This window comes from Strix uralensis, chromosome 29 (assembly GCF_047716275.1).
Source record: "Strix uralensis isolate ZFMK-TIS-50842 chromosome 29, bStrUra1, whole genome shotgun sequence".
Taxonomy (NCBI): domain Eukaryota; kingdom Metazoa; phylum Chordata; class Aves; order Strigiformes; family Strigidae; genus Strix; species Strix uralensis.
Window position 1 is genome coordinate 4,649,228 of NC_134000.1, and position 25,341 is coordinate 4,674,568.

The following is a 25,341-nucleotide window of genomic DNA, read 5'->3' on the forward strand; positions in this document are numbered from 1 at the left end:
CTGTTTCATTATATTTTATTGCTGATTGCAGGACCACGGGTATGGAACACTGTGTGTTCAGATAAAGCTCCTCTGAAGGACCAATTTGTTGAAGTAGTGGAACCCTGATTAGGATGTACAAATTAAGATACCTTTAATGGATTATAAAAGCACTGTCCATCTACAGCTGTTCTTAGAAACTGATAGTGATTTCCATGTTCTAGTGATCATTTTAAAAATAGTGATCCTTGCTGATTTTTATTGGCTGTGATAATTTTGATTGAATTATATATGCTGATGGTGATAAGGCTAAAATATTCTGTGTTTAATGTAATTTGATTTTCAAGGTTTCAGAAGGACCAAAACCATGGGTGACAGATTTTTAGATGGAATCTGTGATGATGAGGAGTTTCAGGAGGTCATCTTAGCGCATGCTGAATCCCAGCCACAGCAAGCTGTAAATCTTCGTTACGCTGCTGGATGTCTTTTCAAATGAAACAGTAAATCCAGAATCTATAGTGTTTTCTGGACTTAAGGACAACAATTATGTCATAAGAACTGTTTTTTAAAAAGAAACAGATCTTCAACAAAGAAAGATTTTCCAAGTGATTCAATCTTAGATAAGTCAGGGTGAATTTTAGATAGACTATACAGATATCTGTTCCTTTGTTGGTGACTTGTTTCTGAATGCTGTTCAGTCCGAAGGATAAACTAGAACTAAAAATTTTTTTCAGCTACTGTAATTAAAGCATAGAGGTAGCAACTTCTTTTTTTTTTTTTTAAATGTGAATTTTTTAGTCATATTTGCCAATTCCACAAGACACATCTGAAGGAGATTTTGTTTGATTCTGGGGACTGGAATGGAATTCTTTCATGTTTGTGTCTGTCCTGATATAGACACCACTAATTAGGAGAATGCTCTTTTGGTTTACTGTGCAGAGATTAACTTCATTTCAGTGAAGGCAAAATCTTGGGTCCTGATTTAAAAATAGGTATTGCAGACGTTCCACAGAGGAAAACTCTTTGAAATGTCTCCTTGGGTACATGCAGTTCCCTGCATTTGTGCTTAGTAGTAGAGCATAATTAGATTTCAAATTAATGGATCATGTGACTACCCTCAAACAAGGCTAGGCTAGAGTGAGTCAGTAGGCAAGTTAATTTCCTCTTTTGAGACTTTCAGTCCAATCCCTACCTCTTTTTTAAGCATGTGTGTCTGTAAAATACGTATGCTTTTTATGTTTATACATATATGTATCAATCTCACAACTAACAACAAAGTCTAGTCAGTTGGGCTAATGTCCTTGGCGGGATGAAATAGCATTTGTAAAAGTCATTATTTGTCTGGAACCCCACGCTGCAAACAAGCATCTGAGGAACTGGTCTTAGCAGCTGTAAGGCATGATTATTCTATGAAATAGAAAATGGTAACGAAGACACTCATCTTCCCATTTCATTACCTCTCCCCAGAAGCAATTCTGTTTCATTTGCATGGCACAATATTCAAGTTGTTGAATCCTAGTCTCTCAGGACTGTCTCAAAGGACTGGTAATGGTTTCAGACCCTCTGCATAACTATCCATTGCACACTATAATTCTGCACTTTCTCAGATCCGTTTTTTTCTTATTTCTATCTGGAGTGTAGCACTAGTAAGAACTTAAAAAGGGATAGAAGACATCACAACATGGTTCTCTTTCTAACTTAGAAATAGGTGATCTATATATTACTCAGCTGAACCCTATATAAAAAGACTTTTAAAACTCCAGGAAAATTACAATAAAAAAAATACAGTAAGAAGTGGCAGAGTATCTCTGGTTCAGATCCTCAAAAGCAGGTAGATACCTTATTCCTACTTCAGGAATTAAGGATTTAATTATCATGAAGTATTCTGGCTTCAGTTCTTTATGTCTCCAAGTCTCTATGCTTATCTGTAATTGACCCACAAGAAAATACATGAGCGAAAGAGGATCAGGGTGTAGATTTTAACAGGGATGAAAAGAATAGAAATCTTGTAAAAATTGAACAAGACTGCATTTCTTTTCTTCTAAAAAAACATATGGAGTATAATGAACCTCTTGTGGAAAGAAAGTGTTTTTCTAATGATTTTACTGGGGCCAGCATTTCCTCCTCAGAACCTAATTAAAAATGATTTCTTCTAGATAGTGGTTTGGGGTTATCTTGTAGGATGGATAAAACTCTCTTGTAAGGTCTGTAGAAATTAAATTCTTTAGATTTTTTATCCCCAGGCTCTGCAAAAAAGTATTTCCAGGCTTCTGAATAGTTTATTATCATCAAAACCACTGTGTACATTTCAGTGTATTGCATAACAGGCTATTGTTCAGTAAATTCTATTGGCAGTGGTTTTGGAAGTGGGGGAGGAGATGAAGAAAAAATAATAAAAGAGTAAAGAGAAGGCAACTTAAATAGAAAATATGGCTTCTAATTAGTTTTTTTTTCTGGCAAACCCTATTTTTTTTTGCATCGTGTGCCTATTTACCCCTTAAGTTATAGATATGTCAGATGGTGAAACAAATAATTAACCAAAAATCAATGATTCTGTTTCATTCATAATTACAAAAGAGCATTTTTCATGTTTAGTTTGCTGGGGTGCAACCTTTTCAGTTGTTTTTTCACACCACATGAGTCAATGGCACTAATGAGCCAACGAGCCAGATATGGCTGTAGTAATTAACTGAGATGAGCTTCTTTTTTTTTTTTTTCTTTTTTTTTTTTTTTTTTTAATCTGTCCCTTTATTGAGTAAGACTATAGAACTCTATGATCCTGAGTCAGGAAGCTACTCTGCTGAGTTTCAAGATCACATCAGCTTCAGCTCAGACTGAGTAACGGCCCCCCCCAGCATCTTTCAGCAGCAGGGTGTAAATTTATAATCTTCAGTATTGCAGCACAAAAGTTCTTGCAGGAATCACAGAATTGTCTAGGTTGGAAAATAACTCCGGTAGCTGTGGCACCGGACTATTTTCTTGACCTAAGAGTTGCAACTAATAGCAAATGTCACACACACCACGCAGCTTTTCTGTGAGTGAACAAGTGATAGGGTAACTAATCCCTCAACTACTTATAAAAGCCAAGTTTTAATTATTTTTTCCTATAACATGTTTAAGTTTAATTTGTGAAAATTGATCTTCAGCATTGCTCAGGTACAACAGGTATCTGATACTACATTTAGGCCAGTGTAGGGGGAAAAAAAAAATCCCTGAAAGAGTGGCTTGTTTGGACAAACTCCATTTTCACGTCCAGAAAACCTAGAGTTCTATCCTATGAAGTGAGTATGTATAATTTTCTTCCTAATCTGACATTTTGATTTATACTGTAAACTGTATCAAAATTACACTTTTAAATGCATTTTAGACAATAAACTTCAGGCCTTCAATCAGCTATAGAATAGTTTTTGAAGAGCAATCTCTTGGCAAAGTGTTTTTGCAGTTTCCAGAGTTTGCAACCAGCTGCTTTGAGTAACAAGAAAAATTCTATCAGCTCATACTTGTCTTTGTATGAGTAAGAAAGGAATCAAACATCAAAGATTATGGTACTGTTTTCTAATACAGTCCTGATAGTTTTATACACTTTGTTCTAACTCAGTTCAAGTGCTGTCAGGCCTTATTAAGATCAAACATTCAAGATAATGGAAGGCTGTGATCTTCTCCAATATACATTGTTAACTTGTGTTTAAGATAAATCTGTAACTTTAAACAGAAAAGTGAGATTTCTGCATATTACATAAGAAAATGTGATACTGGTAAGGAGTATGGCATTTGCCTGAAGGGACAAGTGGCACAGAGCACTCACTATACTAGAAACATGTAGAAGCAATCATCCGAATTTCCCTTTTGAAATCCTCTTAATCACTTCATTGGTCAATGACACATAAGCTATTCTTGAGTGAGCTGATTGGGCAAATAGGGGTGATAAAGTGATTAATTTGATTTCTACAGTTCAAAACAACTGATCATTTAGTACTTGATCATGAAAGTAAACCTAATGTGTATTTAATACTATTGAGACAACATTGGTTAGACCATTAAAAAAAAAAAAAAAAAAGCAAGCTTGAACTTGGGACCTTTGAGTAGTGATCCTGAATTTTTTTGTTAATTACAGTATGGCTTTGACAAGTCGTAACTGATAAGGAGAGGAGTAAAAAATGGAATTTAAATACTTATATTCTGCACCCTTTAATGTCTTCATTCCAGAGAGAAGACTCTCAAGCATATCAAACACTGAATTCCTTATAACCATCATCCACACCTCCTAGAAACTTCCCTTTGTTTGTTTCTTGTGACAGAAATCCAATAGTCATTGTAAAGGACAGAGACACAAAGTGTTGTACGGGGTTTTTTTGACCCTGCTGTTGATTAAGTTGAAATATTTTTGAGAAATACTGCATTAAATATAATTTGCGTAAGAATATAATGAACTAATTACCAGACAGATATTAAAAAACTAATCTTCATTATTGTCCATTAACAATGAACAAAGAGAGGTGGTATCCTTTGTTGTTGTTTTTCTTAAGCGTATGTTAATTCGCCTTCAGTCGTCTTTCACCAGCACTTGGGTAAAAGGAGTAGGTTCAGGGGTTTGAGAAACTAAACGGATGCAGTGAGCCAGATCCTGTGCCAGTGAAGCTACACTGATTTATACGAGCTGTGGATCTGGCCTGTGAATTTTATTTTTGACAGCAAACACTAGTACAGCACACTCAGGACTTTCTACAGGCATTCTTCATGCTATAGAGCACTGGCTCAGCATCCATAACTGTAATTTTGTGTCGAGCAACCTGATCTCCATGCACTGAATTGAAATGGAACTTTCCTTTAAAAGAACATTCTAAGATAGCAAAATTCAGCGTGCATGCAGAAAAAGAGAACTTTCTTCTCAAGGGGATGAAGAACCAGGTCACTTTTGTTGACGTATGAGGTCTGGAACTTTGAATTTTATTAATGTTATTGATGATTGTGCCACCATGTAATGGGTAGACTGGGATGGCCAACGACCTTCATAAGGCACAAGGTCTTCACAAGGCTGCTCTCTGGAATAGATTTGCTAGTTCAGACTAATGTATGAGAGAAAGGAAAAACTGAATGCCCAGACTAATCAGCAGCGATCTCTTTTTGGAGTTTGTGTCCAGCTATAGATCTTGCATCCACAATATATAGAGGGAAATTAAGTGAAAGTGTTTTTGTTGCAAATGGAATCAGACATTCCTTTTCATTTGCAAAGAAGGTGTGGCAAACTCACGTTCAAAACCCTTGAATCAATAGTCTGAGAATGAGAATTTCAAGAAGAGGACAGTTTCAAGAAGAGGACGGTAGTAGACCTATACCAACTTTCAGATGTTGTGTCTGCTGTGTCCGCATTGTCTGTTCCGCAATCACTAATAAAATGATTTGTCTCACTCCCTAGTATGTTCTTACTTTGCCTTTCAGTAAAAATTGGGAGATAAAGAGTAGCAGTGAAGAGCAATTGAATATAGCCTAGTAAGTGCCTTTCTCACTCTTAAGTACTGCTTGTTACATTTCATTTTGAAAAATGAAGCTGTATTTAGTATAAATGCGAGGGATCCTGCTGAGAAGAAAAACACCCTAAACCATTAAAAGAAAAAAAACATGTTCTTTTTGCTGCTGTATAATTTTAAAATGACTTAGCAAGTTGTACTATACTTAAGGAGAAAAATATTGCTGACAACTTGGATACCAGACTGCAGGTAAATGAAATTTTAAAAAGAGGATTTAGTACTCTTTAAGAAGGAAAAATGAAGTTTGTAAGTTCCTGGCAGACCCTTAATTAAATTGAAAGGTGTCTTGCTATGCTACTTTTATACATTAAGGAGAAACTATTAAGGCTGTTTTGCTGACTGCAGTATACTGCAGTCTTGCAGGTTACATTGCTGGGCTGCTTTGTGGGGCAGCAGCAAACTCTCCCCCCTTAAACAGCTGTAAAGAATTAGGGTAAGATTTGGATACAGCTTTGCTCTCTTGTTCTTGTGGTTACCTACAGAGAGGACATTAAATCCCAGTATTTGCCACTGAACAATAATTTGTTACCTGTTTTAAGTCAGCAAAGAAGCAGCAGTTGCTGAAGGCAGTTTAAACAGTAGATACTGAATGTTTGTAGATCCCACCAAATGATGGCTACTCGCTTTCGGTATTTGTATTCACTTTTAAGAAGAGGTAAGATAATTCATGGCTAACTCTGAGTACTCTCTCATCCCCTCCCTGGCTTACTAAAGACAAATGTCAGCGATAAGAGAGACTGTCTACCACATGCTTCTGCAAATACTGATAGATAGATTATCAGTTTATATGTTACGGTTGACTAAAGGATGCTGAGTGCTAGTCTGCTCACATTGGATACCGAACTCTCAGTCTGTCCTGCAAGAGATCCATTGTAGCTGCTGAACAAGACAGGGTTGCAAGAAGCTAGTTTAGCAATTCGGTAAAAGCAGATGGTTCTTCCAAGATAATCCAGCATTAGTGCTTTGGTGCTGTTCTGACAGAAACAGTTATCTAACCTGATACAAGTGGATGAGAAATCGACTCTACTTGGAGGAAGCCTTCTTTTGAAAATGCACTTTCCAAAACAATAGGGAAGTTTGCCCTAATTGTTGTTGTATGTCAAATTTGAGTATAGATATATACCCCACATTTCTGATGTTTGCCTTCAGTTTCAGTGAAGATAGCAGTCTTCAGTATTTCTTGATATAACATGATAAACTGCAAAAAATCTGCTATGTTTCTTTCCTGAAATAGCTAGATTTCAGTGGAGGATAAGGTAATACTGATACATATATATATATGTTGCTTGTCAGTGTAGGATTTAAAGCTCACAGGGAAACTTCTAGATAAAAGCCAGTATATAACTGTAAGCTATTACCATCTATTAGTCAGTGTAGAATCTCCTAAATCCCATGTACATCAGGCATAACACATCGTAAAGGTTGGAGATAAGGACCTCTCTTCATTCATTGTGGGGTATGTCTGCTGTTTTTATTTCATAGCTACCATTGCAACCCTGTATTTCATGGTACTAAGGAAGAAAAAAGAGAAAGAGAAAGGAGATAATTCATTATTTAGAAAAAGGAAAGTTTATTTTTTAAGAACTAAAACTAAATCCATTCTTAATGTACGATTACCTTTCATTCAGCATTTCGGCAATCAGGAGAGATCTTCTTTATTACACAGTTAAAACAAAAACATTTGTCTTCACAGAATCACAGAATCAACTAGGTTGGAAAGGACCTTGAAGATCATCTAGTCCAACCATTAACCTAACACTGTCAGTTCCCATCTACACCAGATCTCTCAGCGCTATATCGACCCTACTCTTAAAGACCTCCAGGGATGGGGACTCCACCACCTCCCTGGGCAATCCATTCCACTGCCTAATAACCCGTTCTGTAAAGAAATACTGTTTGAAGCCTTTTTTATAAAAGCTGCATTTTCATAGCAATTTGCTATCTGAACCTCCTGATATTCCTCAAGAATGGATCAGTGTAGTTTAGATGGTAACAAGGATCACAAACTTCAGCTGGAATAAAAATCATTCTGGTTTCATTGGCTTGAATGGAGCAATGACAGTTTATCCCATCTGAGAACTAGACTAAATTCAGCCTATTTCTGTAGAATTACAGAGAAAAAGATTGCCTTCACACTTCTGGAACTGAAAGACTTGAAAAGAAGCTACAGGAATGTGCTATGTATATAACTTTTTTTTTTCCCTCAGAGCCATAGAGGAGCTCACATATAAAATATTGGGGTTTTCCATCACCCCCTCCCTGATAGTGATAGCTTAGGTTTAGACCTATGGCTGCAGTACTAGAGGAAGTTCTTAAATATGTGCATGCTCCTTATCTCTGATACCCAACAGCTCTCCTGTCTACCATGAAATCCTTCTGAGATTTAGATCCCAGTCCAGAAATCAGGTCTAGTAAAGCAGGTCTCTGTGCTTCTGTGCGAAGAATGTGAGACACAACTCCCTGTAGTCTTAGCTGGTTTTAGCTGCTGTTATTACATCTCGTCACTTCCTGAGCTTTCCTAAATATTGAGCATATGGACAGCAATATGAGTAAAGAAATGAAGGTTTTTTTCCCCAAGATGCTTGAACCCAGGTTTTAAAATCATTCTTGCAGATCAAGGGCAGATGTTGACAACTTGGTAATAGCTGCCATTAGGCATGCTTGCACAGGTGGACATAGCTAGAAATATCAGGAAATAGCAAAATCTACTCTACAGTTAATTATGTAATCTTCCAGACTGAACAGTCCACTATGTGATACAGGTCTGTACAGCAGAGCAGTGCTGGGGATATGTATGTTACACAGTGTCAGTGTTTAAATGCCACATTAGCACTTACATTTATCGTTGTTCTCAGCAGTCCAGAACCACATGGAGCTGGTGTGAAATATTCTGGTAAGAGAGTGCCAAATGTTGCCAAAAGTCTTCAGATGCATACTTCATGGGAGGGCTGGGCTGCCTTATCAAAGTATTTGTCCACTCGAAGTGCTTACATGGCCCCCTGCTAATGACTGCCTGAAAGTACTTGATGTACTTATCCTCATGCATCATACTGGAATAATGAGTATAGATCAGAATGTGGGAAATAGTTCTCAGCCAGAAAGATTTGGAAACATTAGCACTTTTGTCATTCAGCTACATTTTTAATGTGCTCAAGCTGGAACAATAGTCAGAATTTAAAAAGTCAGAAAATATTTTCCTGATAAGAAACAAATGGTTTTTTTTTTTCAGAAATACTGCTGAAATATATTTTACAACGTGTGTTAGGTATACCTATGCATGCATAAACCCGTGTGTTTGAATGGAAGCTTCACTGGTTACTTTGTGTTTTGAGACTATCTTTAACTACATGACCAGATCATATTTTTCCCCTAGTAACTAGTTAGGGCAACGAAGCTGGTGAAGGGTCTGGAGCACATGTCGTACGAGGAGCAGCTGAGGGAACTGGGGGGGTTTAGTCTGGAGAAGAGGAGGCTGAGGGGAGACCTCATCGCCCTCTACAGCTCCCTGAAAGGAGGGTGCAGAGAGCTGGGGATGAGCCTCTTTAACCAAGTAACAAGCGATAGGACAAGAGGGAATGGCCTCAAGTTGTGCCAGGGAAGGTTTAGACTGGATGTCAGGAAGTATTTCTTTACAGAACGGGTTATTAGGCAGTGGAATGGATTGCCCAGGGAGGTGGTGGAGTCCCCATCCCTGGAGGTGTTTAAGAGTAGGGTCGACATAGCGCTGAGAGATCTGGTGTAGATGGGAACTGTCAGTGTTAGGTTAATGGTTGGACTGAATGATCTTCAAGGTCCTTTCCCACCTAGTTGATTCTGTGATTCTGTGATTCCCTGATTCTGTAACTCTGTGCCTTTCAATGTACAGAATGAAAAGAGCAGCCTGAATTCAGCACTTGGGCTTTTATCACTAATGTTCTCCTTTCTTTGTAACTATTTGTTACCATAAGGTATGACAGCTGCCTTAAAGCTGCTTTGAGTGTGTCTGTACAACTTTCAGTGACTACAGTATAGGTATATTGCTAGCATGGAACATCTAATCTGTAAAAGGTTAAAATTTTACGAAGTTGTAAGAAACTGGAAACGGCTTTTCATAATGGCAGATGTTGGACATCCTTAATAATAGGTGGTATCACTGCTGTCTGTGATTAATATATTTGTATTGTTATACAAGTCAGCATAGTAATGGAAAGCTTTACTGCAAACAGGCATATTTATATCCTTCAATAACATCAGCTGTCAAATTTATTCTGCTTTGGACAGATAATTTTCAAATTTGGTTTGAACCTGGAATTCACTCTCTTGCTATACAGTTTTAAAGTAGCAGAATAATTTCTTGGAATCTTTCAAGAATCCAATACGTTAATACCTTGACATTTTAAAATGTTGCATTACTTCTGTTTCATAGAATGCTTTCACATACACAAACTCCGTCTTTTTAACTGTCTCAGTTACTACTTTTCCTTTTATGTTATGTGACAGTTTTAATTAAACGAAAAGTAAATTTCCATCTCCCAGAAAACTATCCTAAAATAATGGTATCAAAGCCCTAGTGCTTACATCAGCAATAACCTGCAGTTGGTTCTTACAGCAAATTCTTATTGACATGTGAGATGGAGTCCTGACTCCACTGAAATCAAAGACAAAACTCCCATTGGTCTCTGTGGGAGTCAGTTTTTACCCATGATTTTCTCTCATGGATCTAGTTAAAAATGGAAGTCTGTGGTGGTCTTCTGGACATAGAATACTGTATCAGCACTTCGGAGTCTGAACAGCTGAACAAGCAGGCAGCACCGCTGATACTGGGCATTGCATCCTGTTGGTTAACTTGAAGCAAATAACAGCACTTCAGTGAAAGTGATCATTTGCTAAAGAAGTAAATGCCTTTTTTTTTTTTTTTTACATCTGATATGAATTTTTGGTGTAATGAATCAATAATAATACTTTGAATTTGGCCAGTGATTTCAATAAGCAGGCTGTAAGCAACCTACATAGAGATTATACATTGCATAAATGTATATTCATTAATTTAAAAACCATGTCTATGTGAAAATATGAAGTAATCTATTACTTTTCTCTGTAAGACTTATAGCAGTGTAAAGTTTCAGAGAGATAATGTCATCTCTATCTTTACCATTTATGATTCTTGGATTTATAGATCGTCTGGACAGAAAGAGAATAACTCATGTAATTTACTACTGTTTCACACAAACTTCTTTGCAGATTTTGATTTTCACCAAGCTGCATTCAAAGCTTTCTTTGTTAATGATAAATTAACAAGAATTAAAGGCAGATAACACAAATTAAAGGCAGATCTACATTATCAGTTCTTGAATCAGTCCATATATTCTGCGAAGATATACATTATGTTTTGTATACCCCAAGGAAGAACATTGGCATGGATGATATGGGATTGTGCTAGTGCCTCATTTCAGCACAAATGGAAATAGAATGTACCAGTATTAACAGTACTTCAGAATTAATTTAACATTTGAATAAAATTAAAACAGGTTAAGTAAAAATGCATAAGTTTTTTGCAATGTTCAAAGTAGGCGACAGAGTTATAAAATTTGACTTAGTTATGTCCCTTTAGTTTTGCTTCTAGTCCTTGACTAAGCTGTCAAGGGAAAGAGTGTTTTTCACCTGTTAAGGTAAAATTCAAATATACTCATATATATATATGCATATGTGACCTTATGACTATGCTTTATACAAACATATTCAGGAGTTAATGCACTCATTATTGGCATTTAGTAATTAAAACATTACTACTTTGCCACTTTAGAGTGAACCATGTTTTGGAGCATACTATCTTTCAAAAGTGCTGTGGTCCATGAAACAGCATCTGTCCTTTACTAGGTGATAAACAGACGTTTGTGGCAGAAGGACTGACCGTTGAGAGGATATGGTTATTGCTAATGGGAAGGCTGGAGTTCATGTTATCCTGGACTGGTGCAGTCGTGTCAGAAGATATTTTGCCTAGTTGCATGTGAAACAGTTATGAACCTCTTAACTATTACCCTCTTCCCTTTCCTTCTTCAGCTAGAGAGGAAAGTTCCCTGAATGTGAACTGGTGCTCTTTTTCAAGTCATTTACATCTTCTTAGTTGGATAGCCCCAAATGATAATGAATTTGAAATGTCACATTTTGCCACTTGTACAGTTCTATGGCAGGAATTTTCTTTCAGGTTGTTTTAAACATTTATATTTAAAAATCAGTTCAAGGCTTGCCAAGACCCTGTCTGACATGAGGCTTACATGAAAGCTTTCCTATGGCAAAGGATCAGAAGATCATAGCCCATATATTGGAGAGCCTTGCCAAGGGGAAGCTTTGAGAACAGTTCACAGGGAAGAGGTGACAGTAGGTCCCCAGGAGTCCCTGCCCATTCCCATTGTAGGAAGGATTGGACTGGGTCCCAGGTGATCTATACCAGTGGGTGTCTGTGGCCTGTTCTCTGGGTAGAAGAAAGAAACACTTCTCATGAGATGTCCAATGAGTTTCAAGAAGGAAAAACACAGCAAACATCATAAATTGTAATTTCAAATTCACAGTGTATTTCTTCAAACTTGCCATCTCGTGGCAGATACTTGATAATACTTACCAAACCAGAACAGCATCTGAATACGGTCCTGTAGGAGAAGGAACAAGAGAAAGAATACACAGATGAAATGACAAATGGAGCGTGTATAAAGCATTTCTGGAAGGTGTACAAATACTGTGATAAGAAGCATAATACAGGAATCTGTAGAATAGGGCAGAACATTTTCTAATATTTAATCAAATTTAGTTTTAAAGGTCATGGCATGTTGGTCTTCTAAAACTTGATGATCACACCTTTAGTATGTACACAAAGTCCACATTCAGGTGGAAATGTGAGTCAGGAGTCCTGGGTCCCTGTCCTGCCTCTGCTGCTGACACCTTTCATTATAGCAAATCCACTTGGACTCTTGTGGACTGCTGTGAGCCATACCCATCCATGATCCGCTCAGATGCAGACTCCGTCTTTGCGCTCTTAGGGCCAGGCTGGAGCAGTGCTGTGAGGCACATTAGCTTGGGGTCAGCAACAAGATAATGGTTGCTGCATGGCTGTCACGTGGAGCACTACACATTGCACCTAGTCAGCGTGGAGTGTGAAGCGCATGTTTGCAAAATGTTGTGTAGACACATGCTAAATTTTGCCAACTGATTGAATCCATTATTGTCTCAGTTTCTTCGGCTATAAACTAGAATAATATTACCTATCTCCTTTCCAGAGGCCTTGCCAGGATGTGTTTATATTTGACATCTTATTAAGGCGATCCAAACAAGGATGTGTTGTTGCCAAAACTCCCATTGTATGCAAAGGGCCCTGGGGCCTCTACGTTCATGTAACTCCCAACAACAGCAGTATCAGGTCAAAGTTTGTTGTTCAGATCCGGGAAAATACTTGTAAGTAGTTGTTATAGTCCCCCTGAGTCATCACATAGTTTCACTCTTAATTTTATTTCACTAGCTGCCTGCTAAATTGAACCGAAACATTTTCCCACTTGTAATATTTAAAGGTGTACAAATACTGTATGCAAGAGCACCTGTGACCTATTCATTGCCCAGCAGTGATAGATCTGGTAATAATCTGCTTGCTATTCTGGCTGTGCTGCACTTCGGTAACACCTAGAGTTTAATTGAAATACACCCTGACCTTGGTTTTGTTCATGAGGCATAGAATGGACATAATTACGATGAATCTACTGAGGGATATGATGGCAAAATGTCGTATCGCTAATTTTGTCTCCCCACGCCCTTTTGGAGAAAAAAATAAATGACAGATCTCAGTAAAAACCAATGTGCTGTAGTTTTGTAAAAGTCCTAAAACAAGTAATTTTCCGAAAATTTAACTTATGTTTCTCTGTACCTATTTTTTCTCTTCAAACACTATCACAGTATGATAATTGCATTGCCCCTAACAGTTTCATATTCTTTCATAATTAAATAAACAGCTTGTAAATTGCAGACCACAAAATGCCTGTGTTCCACTCTTACCTTCAGGGGTTTCCATAGTTACCAAGGACAAGAATTTAACCATCATTTGCCAGACTTGAGGTTATTTGTAGCCTTAACTTTTTATCTTATGTCTTTTTTTCTCTTTGTCTCTTTGTTTATTAACAGAATGAGGGAGTAATTTAGACTCAGTTAGCCACTACAAATGCAATGATGCAAAATGGACTCTGGTGCTTTAGTGTGTTATTAGCTGGGTGTTTCTCCCAGAAGGTATTTTATAATAGTGCATGCTAGCAATACAGCCTGTAGTTACCAAGGTTATGAAATACCTATCAAGCACTTCTCCAACTGAACATCAACTAATTCAGACCTTAAAAAAAAGGAAAACACCTTTCTTGACACAGCATGATGACATAGAAGTATTTAGGCAGATACCTAGTTTAATTCATACCCCAAAAAGCATTAGTGAAGATTTTGCATGGCTGCTTTAATGAAATTCCCTTTCATCCCTCACTCTCCTATGTTTTACATATCACAAAATACATTTGGAAAAACTGCACTTCTTAAGGCACAAACTCGATTTTTTATGCCACCGAAATGAACAATCCCCTGGTTCGCTAATCTCAGAACAATCTGAAGATATTTCTAAATGTCTTCAAATTTTACCAGAACGTCTCTGCTGACAAAGTATAGAAACTACTACTGATCCACAACTGTATTATATGTTCATCAAACTAAAATATTTCTGTCTTCTGGTTTATATTATCTACTGAGGTCAAGAGCTCAGCAAGGCTCAAAGGATGATTTGTATGGGTAACAAGAATATTCAGCATTAACACATCCGGTAGACAAATGCACATATTGTAATTTAGGAAGGGATGTTATGGGCTTTAAAAACTAGACTTCAGTTTTCTAAGATTAGGATGAAACGTTATTAAGGGCAAGTATATACTCTAATTGTCAATTTTTTTGGTTACTCTTCATTGTACTGGCTACATTTGTATATGCGTTCTTAGAATATGTGGTGGTCTGACATTTCCTACATAGGTTTTTATAGTTTGTGAGTAGGGAGAAAATTTTGGAAGGAATCAGAGCTAACATCTTGGATTCTGTCAGCCTTGCACCTTTTTTTTTTTTTTTCCTTTTCATCTTTTAAACGACACAACATTTTAATATTTCATATACGTAACCTGCAGATTTTTACCTGCTAGTTTGAAATCCTGTAGTATGTTGTCAAAAAGGATGTTAATTGATACAACTTAATGCTTCCATGTAAAAAAATTGATAATATTCTACCAGACCAAAACTAGTTTGAAATGAAGTATCACTGTAGTACATTTAGATGTTGTCTTAAATCACTACTAGTCTGCTAAAAACAAAGAAATACTACAGTGTTTCAAAATAACGACCCCAGTGTGACAGGAGTGAAAATTGCTTTGGTTTGGAGCAGTGCTTTAGCATATCATATCATTTTTTATTAAGGGTTGGTTTACTAATTTTGCTGTGGTTCACAGATGTCTTCTGAATGGGGATCTGTGAGTTTGTTTTGATAATAAATGAAAAAGGGCTAAGGAAAGCTTCCTTTCAATAGTTATAAATACACTGAAGTTTAATTTTTGCTCACTGAGGTATTTCTGGCATAAGGTTGTGAAATCCTGAAAGTGTTTGTGTGACTTCCCCTAATATCATGGTTGTTACAGGACATGTAGTGATATGCTGCCATAATTAAGAGAATTTTGTTATCAGGAATTTTATAAAATTTCTTCTGTACAGTTGCGTGTTTTCCCCTACACAGATATCTGTCCAGAAAAATATAGAAGATGAAACAAACAAAAAAGATTCAGAGAAACTGTGTTTTATCAACTTAACTAGTGAAGTGAGAAGAGCCAAATGGGACTTGAATAACCCAAGTGATGGGGTAGAAAACCTTTCTACCTTTATGTAATTGGTTTGAATCGAGCCCAAGTCAATACAGAACAAAAATTCCTAATGTCTACATGGGGTATCAAGAAAATGAATCCAAATTAACTTTGAAAAGGGACTAGCTAAACTACATTAAATTCTTTTATGGACACTCTTAATTGAAATTACAGTGGCCTTGATTCAATTTAGCTTAAATTAAATTCTAAATAAGAGTGTCCACACAAAGATTTAATGCAATATAATTAACCCACTTTAAAAGTTAATTCCATTTAAATTTCTAGAATGTTTCTTGGGTGGGCGAGTACCATGCTGTATTGTGGGGGCTTTTATGAAAGAATTTAAGTTAGTTCATCGTGAATAGTTCATAGATTGCTCCTATTCATAGCACTGTGAGCAGTCTGAACAGAGGGATTAGGACTATTTTGTCCTCTTCACCCTTTGGGTGACATCCAGGTAAAGGTCAATAAAGAAGCCAAATAATTCCTCTTAATAAATAAGTATGTATGTCCTAAAGATATATCCATTACATGTTTCTGAAGTTTCCTATGATTTTCCTATAAAATTAGCAAATGTTATGAGTTGTAGTGAGGATACAAAGTGCAAATGATTCTTGGGAGTAAAAGAATATTTATAAGTAAAGGGACATACTGAACTGATTTAGTTTAAAACACTGTGAAATCTCTTTGTTTCCAGCTACAATGCAAATATTTTTGCCTGGACCAATGCACGCTAAAATTCTCATTTTTAAAATGTCTATTTCATGCTCATTTCTGTTAAGGAGAAAATTTTAAACCTTAGGAAGACAAGAGAGAGGAAACATGAAATCATGCTGGAAAACGAGGGGTATGAAATAAAGCTGTTTTCTGTATTACAAAATGAGAGAAAAGAAGAAAAAGCCAGACTGGGTCAAACTCATCCTTGATTGAACTCCCCTGAAATGAATGGTGATACAGGAGGATTGAGTATGTCCAATCACATTTAGGTCTTTCAGGTCAGTGTCTTAGTGATTCAGCTGAGTCTTGAAGGACTTGCAGAAGAGAACCAGGAAGTATCTGTGGTAGAGCAACAGCCATGCTGCCTCCTATACTTACGTGCTTCAAGGGGCCAAAGAAAATCTCGACTATGTCCCAGAGTGAAACAGTGAAACATGCAAAGAGGAGAATAATTTGCATCGTGAGTGTTTTGATTTATCTGGTCTCATGAGCAATCAGTTTGCATTGCAGGGCTGCCTATCTAGCCCTCTTTGGCCTGCACTGTATTTAACTAAAAATAAAATAAAAGCCAAATAGATAAAAGCTGCTGGGCTTTGAAATCTCCCAGGTTTTTAGGCATTATTGCAATGGCTCCCTAAACTGTTGTTGAGACTTTTAAAGTCCTGTAGCAATGAAAAGGGAAACCTGATTTTTAAGAATGGAGGAAAAGATACGCAGCTATGTAGTGGCAGTGATGGGTTTTCACTATAAAGCAGTCTGTTTAAAGAACCCCAAACACCGCAGACAGGAGCCAATCCACGAGAAAAATAAAAAATAAGATTGGGAAGAGAAAGATATGAGATATACTGTAACACAGTTTACTGATTTTGCATGATGATTATTGTAATGCTCTATTAAGAGCATAACCTCTGTTCCTTTGCTGGTGGCAAAGACATTCAATGGAGATAAATAATGGTGTCATTGTACCGTACATGGGCAGGGAACAGCACGCAGAGTGTTTGTACTCCTCTTGAACTAAAAGAACTAAAAGTCCTCAGGGGTTCAGCCAGGTGGAAGGGAAATTTAGGACAGAAAAGCTAGGGAGGGGAGCAAGAGGGTATGGTGAGTGAATCCCTGGCAACGTGGTTCCATCAGCCCAAGCCTTCACAGCCATATGGGGACACGCATCTGAGGCCGCAGGAGCATTTGCAGAGCAGATGTTGGTGGAGGATTTCTGACCCCGGTGGAGCTCCCTGCCCACAGTTCAGTCTCTGTTCTGGGACGAGGGTTTACCCTCATGTGTTTCAGTATTTTGTGGAGCTAAAACATATTGTGTGCTTGTCTCCTGGTATCTACGCTGAAATTCCCTTGGCTTCCTCTGCTGGCACTGCTGCCAAAAGGGAGTCAGTCTCAGGCCCTGAGAGCATTCAGAGTTCCTGAAAAGAGAGTCAAAAGAGTCACTTCTACATAAGGTCATCCTGGGATTTAGACCTATTTTTATTGCTGTACTCCATGCTCTGTTCCATACAGAAACTCTCTTCAATTCTCTGCTGCTGATACTACCAGAAGAGACTTCCCAGCATAATTAGCTGCTTGACGCACCTAGCTCCTCTTCATATATTTGGAAATCTGCCATTTAATTTGCAACTGTAGAGTGGCTTGTTTACTAAAAAATGCAGATATCTTTGGAAAGGGTTTTTCTCTCAAAAACCTCTTTAGAAGGATGTGATGTACATACCAAACTGTGCTATATAAAGTGAAGCAAAGGTGCTTTTTTCTGAATGCATCCACATATTTGTCAACCTGAAAAAAAAGTTGTAAAAAGTGATCTGCATGTTCCTCATGCTGAAATTTTCTGGCACGTGGCTGAGGGAGAGTTGTGATGATTTAACTGTGCTTTAGTTGAGATTTAACAGTGATGTACTTGTGATGATTTAATTTTACTGTGATAGTTTAATGACCTGATATCTGATAAATTCTGTCTATATTTTCAATGCAGTGACATGTAGCATCACATCTCATCTTTCATGGCAGATGTACAGCACCAACCAAAGTGTGTTAGATCATACTGTATCATAAACCATATATTGGGATAAAGCCGTGGCCTTTGCACTGCAATGCTCCACTACTGAGACAGTTATTCATAGACCCACAGACTAGACAGAAAGCTGAGTTGCCAGCAGCAACTCAACTGCCAGTGCTCCAGCTAAGGGTCATTGGAGCTTGGGAAAATATCTTTTCCACCTGCCGTACCTCATTGGGCAGATCTTTGGGAATGGTGTAGAAGTTCTCTTTTGCAATCAAAGCCCGCCGTTACAGGAAAATCCTTCAGTGATCAGGGTAAGTAGGGTCACTTTCTCCAGGTAAAATAGCAAGGAGATATCAAAGCACATCAGGCTTAAAACCTAATTACAAAAAAATAGGAAAATGAATTGAGGATTCCGTTACAATGCTCATAAGGAAGACATCTCTGCATGCATGCTTGGCAAAGTTACCTTTCGACAGCATAACTAGTGCATCCTTCAAGTTGTCCCTAAGGAAACCTGCACTGTGCATATCTGCAGAGGTGGATTAGCACTGTCATTCCTTACTTCATTTTCTGCGTCAGATCTTAAGAGGGCAACTTTTTTCACTCAAAGGAAAATGTGTAGTTGATCAAGACTACGTATCAGATAAACTAGAGAGAGGCACGCATATCAAATGGCAATTTGTAAAAAAGATTTTCTGAGTTCTGTGGAAATAGAAAACAAAACAAATAACTCTCCATATATGTGTATGTGTTTGTATATGTATATGTCTCCACGGCCATAAAGAGAATATACATTACTGTACTAAAATGACAGCTGATATATGCTTTGGTAATTAGAGCAATGCCACAGACAGACTTAAAGTCATGTTTGGAAACACATTTAATAATTGTACGGTGTCTGGGGAACTCACTGTGCAGTAAGGAAATTCTTCGCATTTTAAACTACATTTTAAATCTCTACAGCAGAGGGCACTAGCGCTATTGAATTGACCATAGAGTTGATATTTTGGTATTGGAAAAATGAAGGGGAAAAAAAATCGCTTAGAAGACAAAGAGTTGTCAACAAAGACGAAAGAAGCTGGTTGATGGTCTGTGTTCCATGTGTAGATTTATAAAGCTAAACCTTCATGTGTCTTTAGCATAATAGACAGATACTGAATAGCAAATTACTCTAGTACAGAGTTCCAGATGGATCTTTATGTAAGGCCCATTAAAATATTTCCATAGTGTTCTTCAAGGCTTTAAGTGAATTTTCCACTGGTTTTGTGCTGACTAATTTTTTGGGGGGTATTTCCAGGGTATTTATGATTTAAAGTTACCCGTATGTGAAATGACTGCACCAAGACTTCCTGAATACTTAAGCTCTGAGTCGTGGAAAACCACTAGTACAAAAGAAAGGACCTTTTTAATACATTCTTACTGCCACTAGGAATTTCACTGCAGTATGTTCGCCTCACACAAGGCTCACCAGTTGGAAGTGAGAACTTGCAAGGCATTGCCTAACATTTTTTCTGCTGGTCATGGTGGGTTTTTTGAATCATCAGCTCCCCTGTGCTTGCAGCACCAAGCCCAGTTAGTGTGCTTTTTATGCTGAACACTGCATTTTGCTTCTTGTATTACCAAAGTAGAGGGAAAAAAATTTTGTGATGTAAATAAATCCAAAGTTAAATCAAATGTGGCTACAAAAGCTAAGATTTTCTCTCATGACTCTCAGAAAATATTCCAGAGAAGTGGCAGAGTACTTATATGTTAAAGATACAGGATAACTGGCAGCTCTGAAGCTGGACGTAGGGGACTGAGTTCTTATCTCAGTTCCAGTGAAGACAGTAACATCACACCAGTGCAATGGTAAAATTTTTGGTGTAGTGTGTTTCTGTATCGGTTTTATTACTTGTGAATGGCAGTCATTGTTCAGTCCAAGTCCTTAGGGGATAAGTTTTAGAAGAATTTAAAAAATGAGAAAGGAGAGACAAATCTACTGAATAAATAAAACAACTAGTGACAAACAAAAATGCTAATACAAGCATATTAACTATCACAGAAGATAGTTAATTACTATCAACAGCAAAATTCATGGATCACAGATCTTAACTAAGGAGCCTGAAATTGGTATTAGACTCACTGATATAATTTTTTTGACCACAACGGGCAGATTCTTCTTCATGACAGTGTAAGAAGGATGGGAACCAAGCCCTTTTCACCCCCTTCTTACAGGTAGTTTTGCTACAGTTGGATTTTTGATGTAAGGGAACTCGAATTTTAGTGATTAGTTTGAAAGTGTTTCTCCATATATTGTGTTCAGCACCTCTGAAGAGCCTGCAGTAAGAAGGAAGGAGTGTACAGCAGCTGCCCCTCATCTAGTCTAGTAAATGTCCTAAACCCATGAAGCTGATGTGCAGCAGCGCAGTTGTTGGCAGAGGAAAGGGATGAAGAGGTGGGAGCAGTAACGTCTAACCACAGGGTCTCCAGAGCCATATGACAGAAATGTAAACCACTGAGAGAGAAGACTTGCTCAAGGTTGCAAAACACATTAGTTTCATGAATCTTTCATAACAAGAATGATGTTTTATAAATAACACTTACAGAGCAGATCAAACAGATACAGCCTAGATTTTCCAATTCCCATTCACAGGTTTTTAACCATTATATTGGCTTTCTCTGCAGTAAATTATTAAACGTGAGATGAGAATACTCGCTAGCTCTGAACCATTATAACAAATTTTTAAAAAAATGCAGAAATGAATTATCAGAATTATCATTGTCTGAATATATAATTAGAAAAGAGTCTTTCATTAAATGAATTATTGTGAGACACAAGTTAATATATTTTTTCCTGTATTCTTTTTTAAAGAAAGATAGCTTTTTTTATACAAAATGAAACAATTCCAAGCCTGGAGTGGAAAACCATTGCCTTATAGTATTTTGTTTTGCTGAATACATGTATTATGCATCTGGGTGCTCTAGGTTATAAATATGCTTTAAGCTTGCTGTAATTTATAAGACTTCACTTTTGGCTGATTTATAGGAAATTTCATTAATCTCTACAACAGAGGGACCTTGCACCGAGCAGATTGAAAACGAACTGAGGGCTGGGGGCTTTAAGAACTACCACAAATGAATCAGTACTGAAATTCCTAAAATGGTAATGATAATTTATAGTGTAAAGGTCTTTTTTCCCCTTACAGTAAGATCTGTAGGATTTTTTTAAGAGGTGCCAATGAAACTGCCAACCCTGAAGCTACAGAGATATTTTTCATCATTTAAATGGTTATTCTTATTTCTGTGTTCAGCACACATTTACTAATGAGTGTTTCTCTGCTGCTGGTGCCAAACAAAAGAGTTGAGGAGGAAATATCATGAAATTGGATGATGCTGTTTAACGGTAGGGAAGAACTGATGCTCAGCATGTTTCTTTTGTATTTTTTTTTTTTAAATTTGAAATAGGCAAGATCTTGCCCTGACATTGCATGACCTGCTGTGTTCAGTATTAAAGGCGTTATTTCTAGTTAAGCTCCAACGCAGGAATCACATTTGTGTGGACAAAGATATTCACCCATATAAAACAGGAGTCTCCACTTGCTCTTCATATTATCTGTTGTCTTGTCTTATGTCAAGAAGGTTAACACCTTGAGTATTATGATGATTCCTATCTTACTTATTTTTGCATTTTGAGTCCCTTGTCACTTCTTTCAACTCTCCCTCTGAGCTAGAACATCTCTTTTAGGTATCCACTGTGGTTGAACTTATCTGCCATCCAGCTACATGCATTACATATTGGACTAAGACGGAAAAGCTAGTGTCTGATATTTTCTTATCTCATTGCCAATTACAGCTCACATACATAGCTGTACAGGAAACAAAATATTAGAATTTCTATGGCTATTCTTCCTATAGAGTTTCATGAAATTGGTAGAGTTGATTGAAAGGACTTGAGAAGTCTTTATTTAAAAAGCACACTTCACTTTTTGAGATTAATGTTCTCCTTCTCCCTTCTTTCTTTCTTTCAGGCTATTCAAACTCCAGAAGGACCAACACCAAATAAATTATGAATGTTGAACAAGATGACCTTACATCCACAGCAGATAATGATAGGTCCTAGGTTTAACAGGGCCCTATTTGACCCCCTGCTTGTGGTGCTGTTGGCTCTTCAGCTTCTTGTGGTGGCTGGTCTAGTGAGGGCTCAAACTTGCCCTTCTGTCTGCTCCTGCAGCAATCAGTTTAGTAAAGTGATTTGTGTAAGGAAAAATCTGAGAGACGTGCCAGACGGCATCTCCACCAACACCCGCTTGCTCAATCTCCATGAGAACCAGATCCAAATCATTAAAGTTAATAGCTTCAAGCATCTGAGGCACCTAGAAATCCTGCAGCTCAGCAGGAATCACATCAGAACAATTGAAATAGGGGCTTTCAATGGTCTGGCCAATCTCAACACTTTGGAACTCTTTGATAATCGTCTGACCACTATCCCAAATGGGGCTTTTGTATACCTTTCAAAACTGAAGGAACTGTGGTTGAGAAATAACCCCATTGAGAGCATCCCTTCTTATGCTTTTAACAGAATCCCTTCTCTCCGGAGGCTGGATTTGGGGGAATTGAAAAGGCTTTCATATATCTCAGAAGGTGCCTTTGAAGGTCTGTCCAACTTGAGGTATTTGAACCTTGCCATGTGCAATCTTCGAGAGATTCCTAACCTCACCCCACTTGTAAAACTGGATGAGTTAGATCTTTCTGGGAATCACCTGACTGCCATCAGGCCAGGTTCTTTCCAAGGGTTAATGCATCTTCAGAAATTGTGGATGATACAGTCTCAGATTCAAGTGATAGAAAGGAATGCTTTCGATAACCTTCAGTCACTTGTAGAGATCAATCTGGCACACAACAATCTAACACTACTGCCTCATGACCTGTTCACACCACTCCGCCTAGAAAGGATCCACTTGCATCACAATCCTTGGAACTGCAACTGTGATATCCTTTGGCTCAGCTGGTGGATTAAAGACAAGGCACCCTCCAATACTGCATGCTGTGCCCGTTGCCACACACCTCCCAGTTTAAAAGGAAGGTACATTGGTGAGCTGGACCTGAATTACTTCACGTGTTATGCTCCAGTCATAGTGGAGCCACCAGCAGACCTCAACGTCACAGAAGGCATGGCTGCAGAGATGAAATGCCGGGCATCAACCTCCCTGACCTCTGTATCTTGGATTACTCCAAATGGATCTGTTATGACGCATGGGGCATACAGAGTTCGGATTGCTGTGCTCAGTGATGGCACATTAAATTTTACAAAGGTAACTGTGCAAGACACGGGTTTGTATACATGCATGGTGAGTAACTCTGTTGGGAATACCACAGCTTCTGCCACACTGAATGTGACTGCCCTGGATAACCCCGGTTACACGTACTTTTCAACCGTCACAGTAGAGACTGTGGAACCTTCTCAGGATGAGGCACAGACCACAGAGCAAGTTGGGCCCACACCAGTTACCAACTGGGAGACCACTAACATGACAACCTCACTCACTCCACAGAGCACAAGATCTACAGAAAAAATGTTCACCATTCCTGTGACGGACGCAAACAACGGGATCCCGGGAATAGATGAGGTTATGAAGACTACCAAAATCATAATTGGTTGTTTTGTGGCTATCACTCTCATGGCTGCTGTGATGCTGGTGATTTTCTACAAAATGAGGAAACAGCATCACCGACAGAACCATCATGCTCCAACGCGGACTGTAGAGATCATTAATGTGGATGATGAGCTTACAGGTGATACACCCATAGAGAGTCACTTGCCCATGCCAGCAATAGAGCATGAGCACCTAAATCACTATAACTCTTATAAGTCTCCTTTCAACCACACAACAACAGTTAACACAATAAATTCAATACACAGTTCAGTGCATGAACCGTTATTGATCCGAATGAACTCAAAAGACAATGTACAAGAGACTCAAATCTAAAACATTTATGACATTATGGGGTGGGGGTGGGGACAAAAAAAGATGGTTTATAAAACAAATGACACAAATGACTGGGCTAAATCTACTGTTTCAAAAAAGTGTCTTTACAAAGAAAAAGAAATTTATTTATTAAAAATTCTATTGTGATCTAAAGCAGACAAAATTATGTGTATTCCTCAGAACCTGTTTTTGCTGCACTTCTTTACCCTCCTCATTCCCTTTTTCCTCCCCAACCTACCCTGATTCCCATTTGCCATATTTTTCATAGGAGATCTTAATTCCCTAAAAGAACTGGTCTAGGAAATTTTGTAAGAATTCTGTTACACTTTGGGAATTTTTATGGTGAATTCTAGTGGTGAGATTCGGTCTATTTTGTCACTTTTTCTCTTTTTTTTTTTTTTTTTTTTTTTCCTCATGCCCTTTTGGAAATTATTCAATAGAGAATGGAATAATAACAGCAACTTTACAAGTGAGAAAAACAAACAAGCAAAACTTTTTCTTTCCGTGTAATGATTTGCTCTGTATTTACCAAAAGGACCGTTCTGTGAAAAAATGGAAGAAAAAAACAGTAAAAAAGAAAAACAAAACCCCAAAACCCAAGAAATTAATTTACTTGTGAAAACCTATAAACCCCATGATCTTTTAAACAATTCTAGAACCAGAATTTGTAGTTCAAACACTAAACTAAGATTATAAATAAAATATTGTTTTTTTCTGTACTTGGATATAGCTCATTTTTAGTATGGCTTTAAACATCAAAAGTTTGTTAAAATTCTTATGATATTCTGCTGTGATGGTCCAAAACACAATCACAAGAGAATAATTAAACCATATTGGATCATTACTGAAGAATAGCATAGTTTTCATTTTAGTTTATGTAAGCAGTATGATGACAAAGAGGGTTGTTTGACTTTTAAAGCAAGATTAAGATTATTCCTTCTAATGGTGTTTTCAATTATCTCTATTATATTGCAAGATGTATTTCACAATGCCAGGAAAAGTTTCGCAAGGAGTTGTAGTTATCACTGAATTTATTAGACAAAGCTGAAAAGTTTGTTCTGTTCTTTTGTTATTTTTAATTGTCAATAAGAAAATTCATCTTTATATCCAAGGTAGTCGTTTCCAGTTCAGTTGTTCTGGGACTCCTAGACATAAATATGAAATATGTTTAGCTGTCTATAATACCTATAATGAGAGCTGTATTCCTATGTGCAAAATGAAATTAAAAAACTTGTTAACGAAGTAACTCA

The 25,341-nt window shown here is 37.5% G+C and overlaps 1 protein-coding gene across 4 annotated transcripts in view; it reads left to right on the forward strand.

The window, feature by feature from the left end:
- Positions 1–24,810, forward strand: part of LRRC4C (leucine rich repeat containing 4C) — a 517,448-nt gene extending 492,638 nt beyond the window's left edge. For all 4 annotated transcript variants that reach the window (XM_074852551.1, XM_074852552.1, XM_074852553.1 and 1 more), the window contains one exon: positions 22,133–24,810. In XM_074852551.1, the coding sequence (XP_074708652.1) occupies positions 22,175–24,091 (1,917 nt within the window). In that variant the 5' untranslated portion in view covers positions 22,133–22,174 and the 3' untranslated portion in view covers positions 24,092–24,810. The remainder of the gene's footprint in view (positions 1–22,132) is intronic.
- Positions 24,811–25,341: the final 531 nt, after the last annotated feature.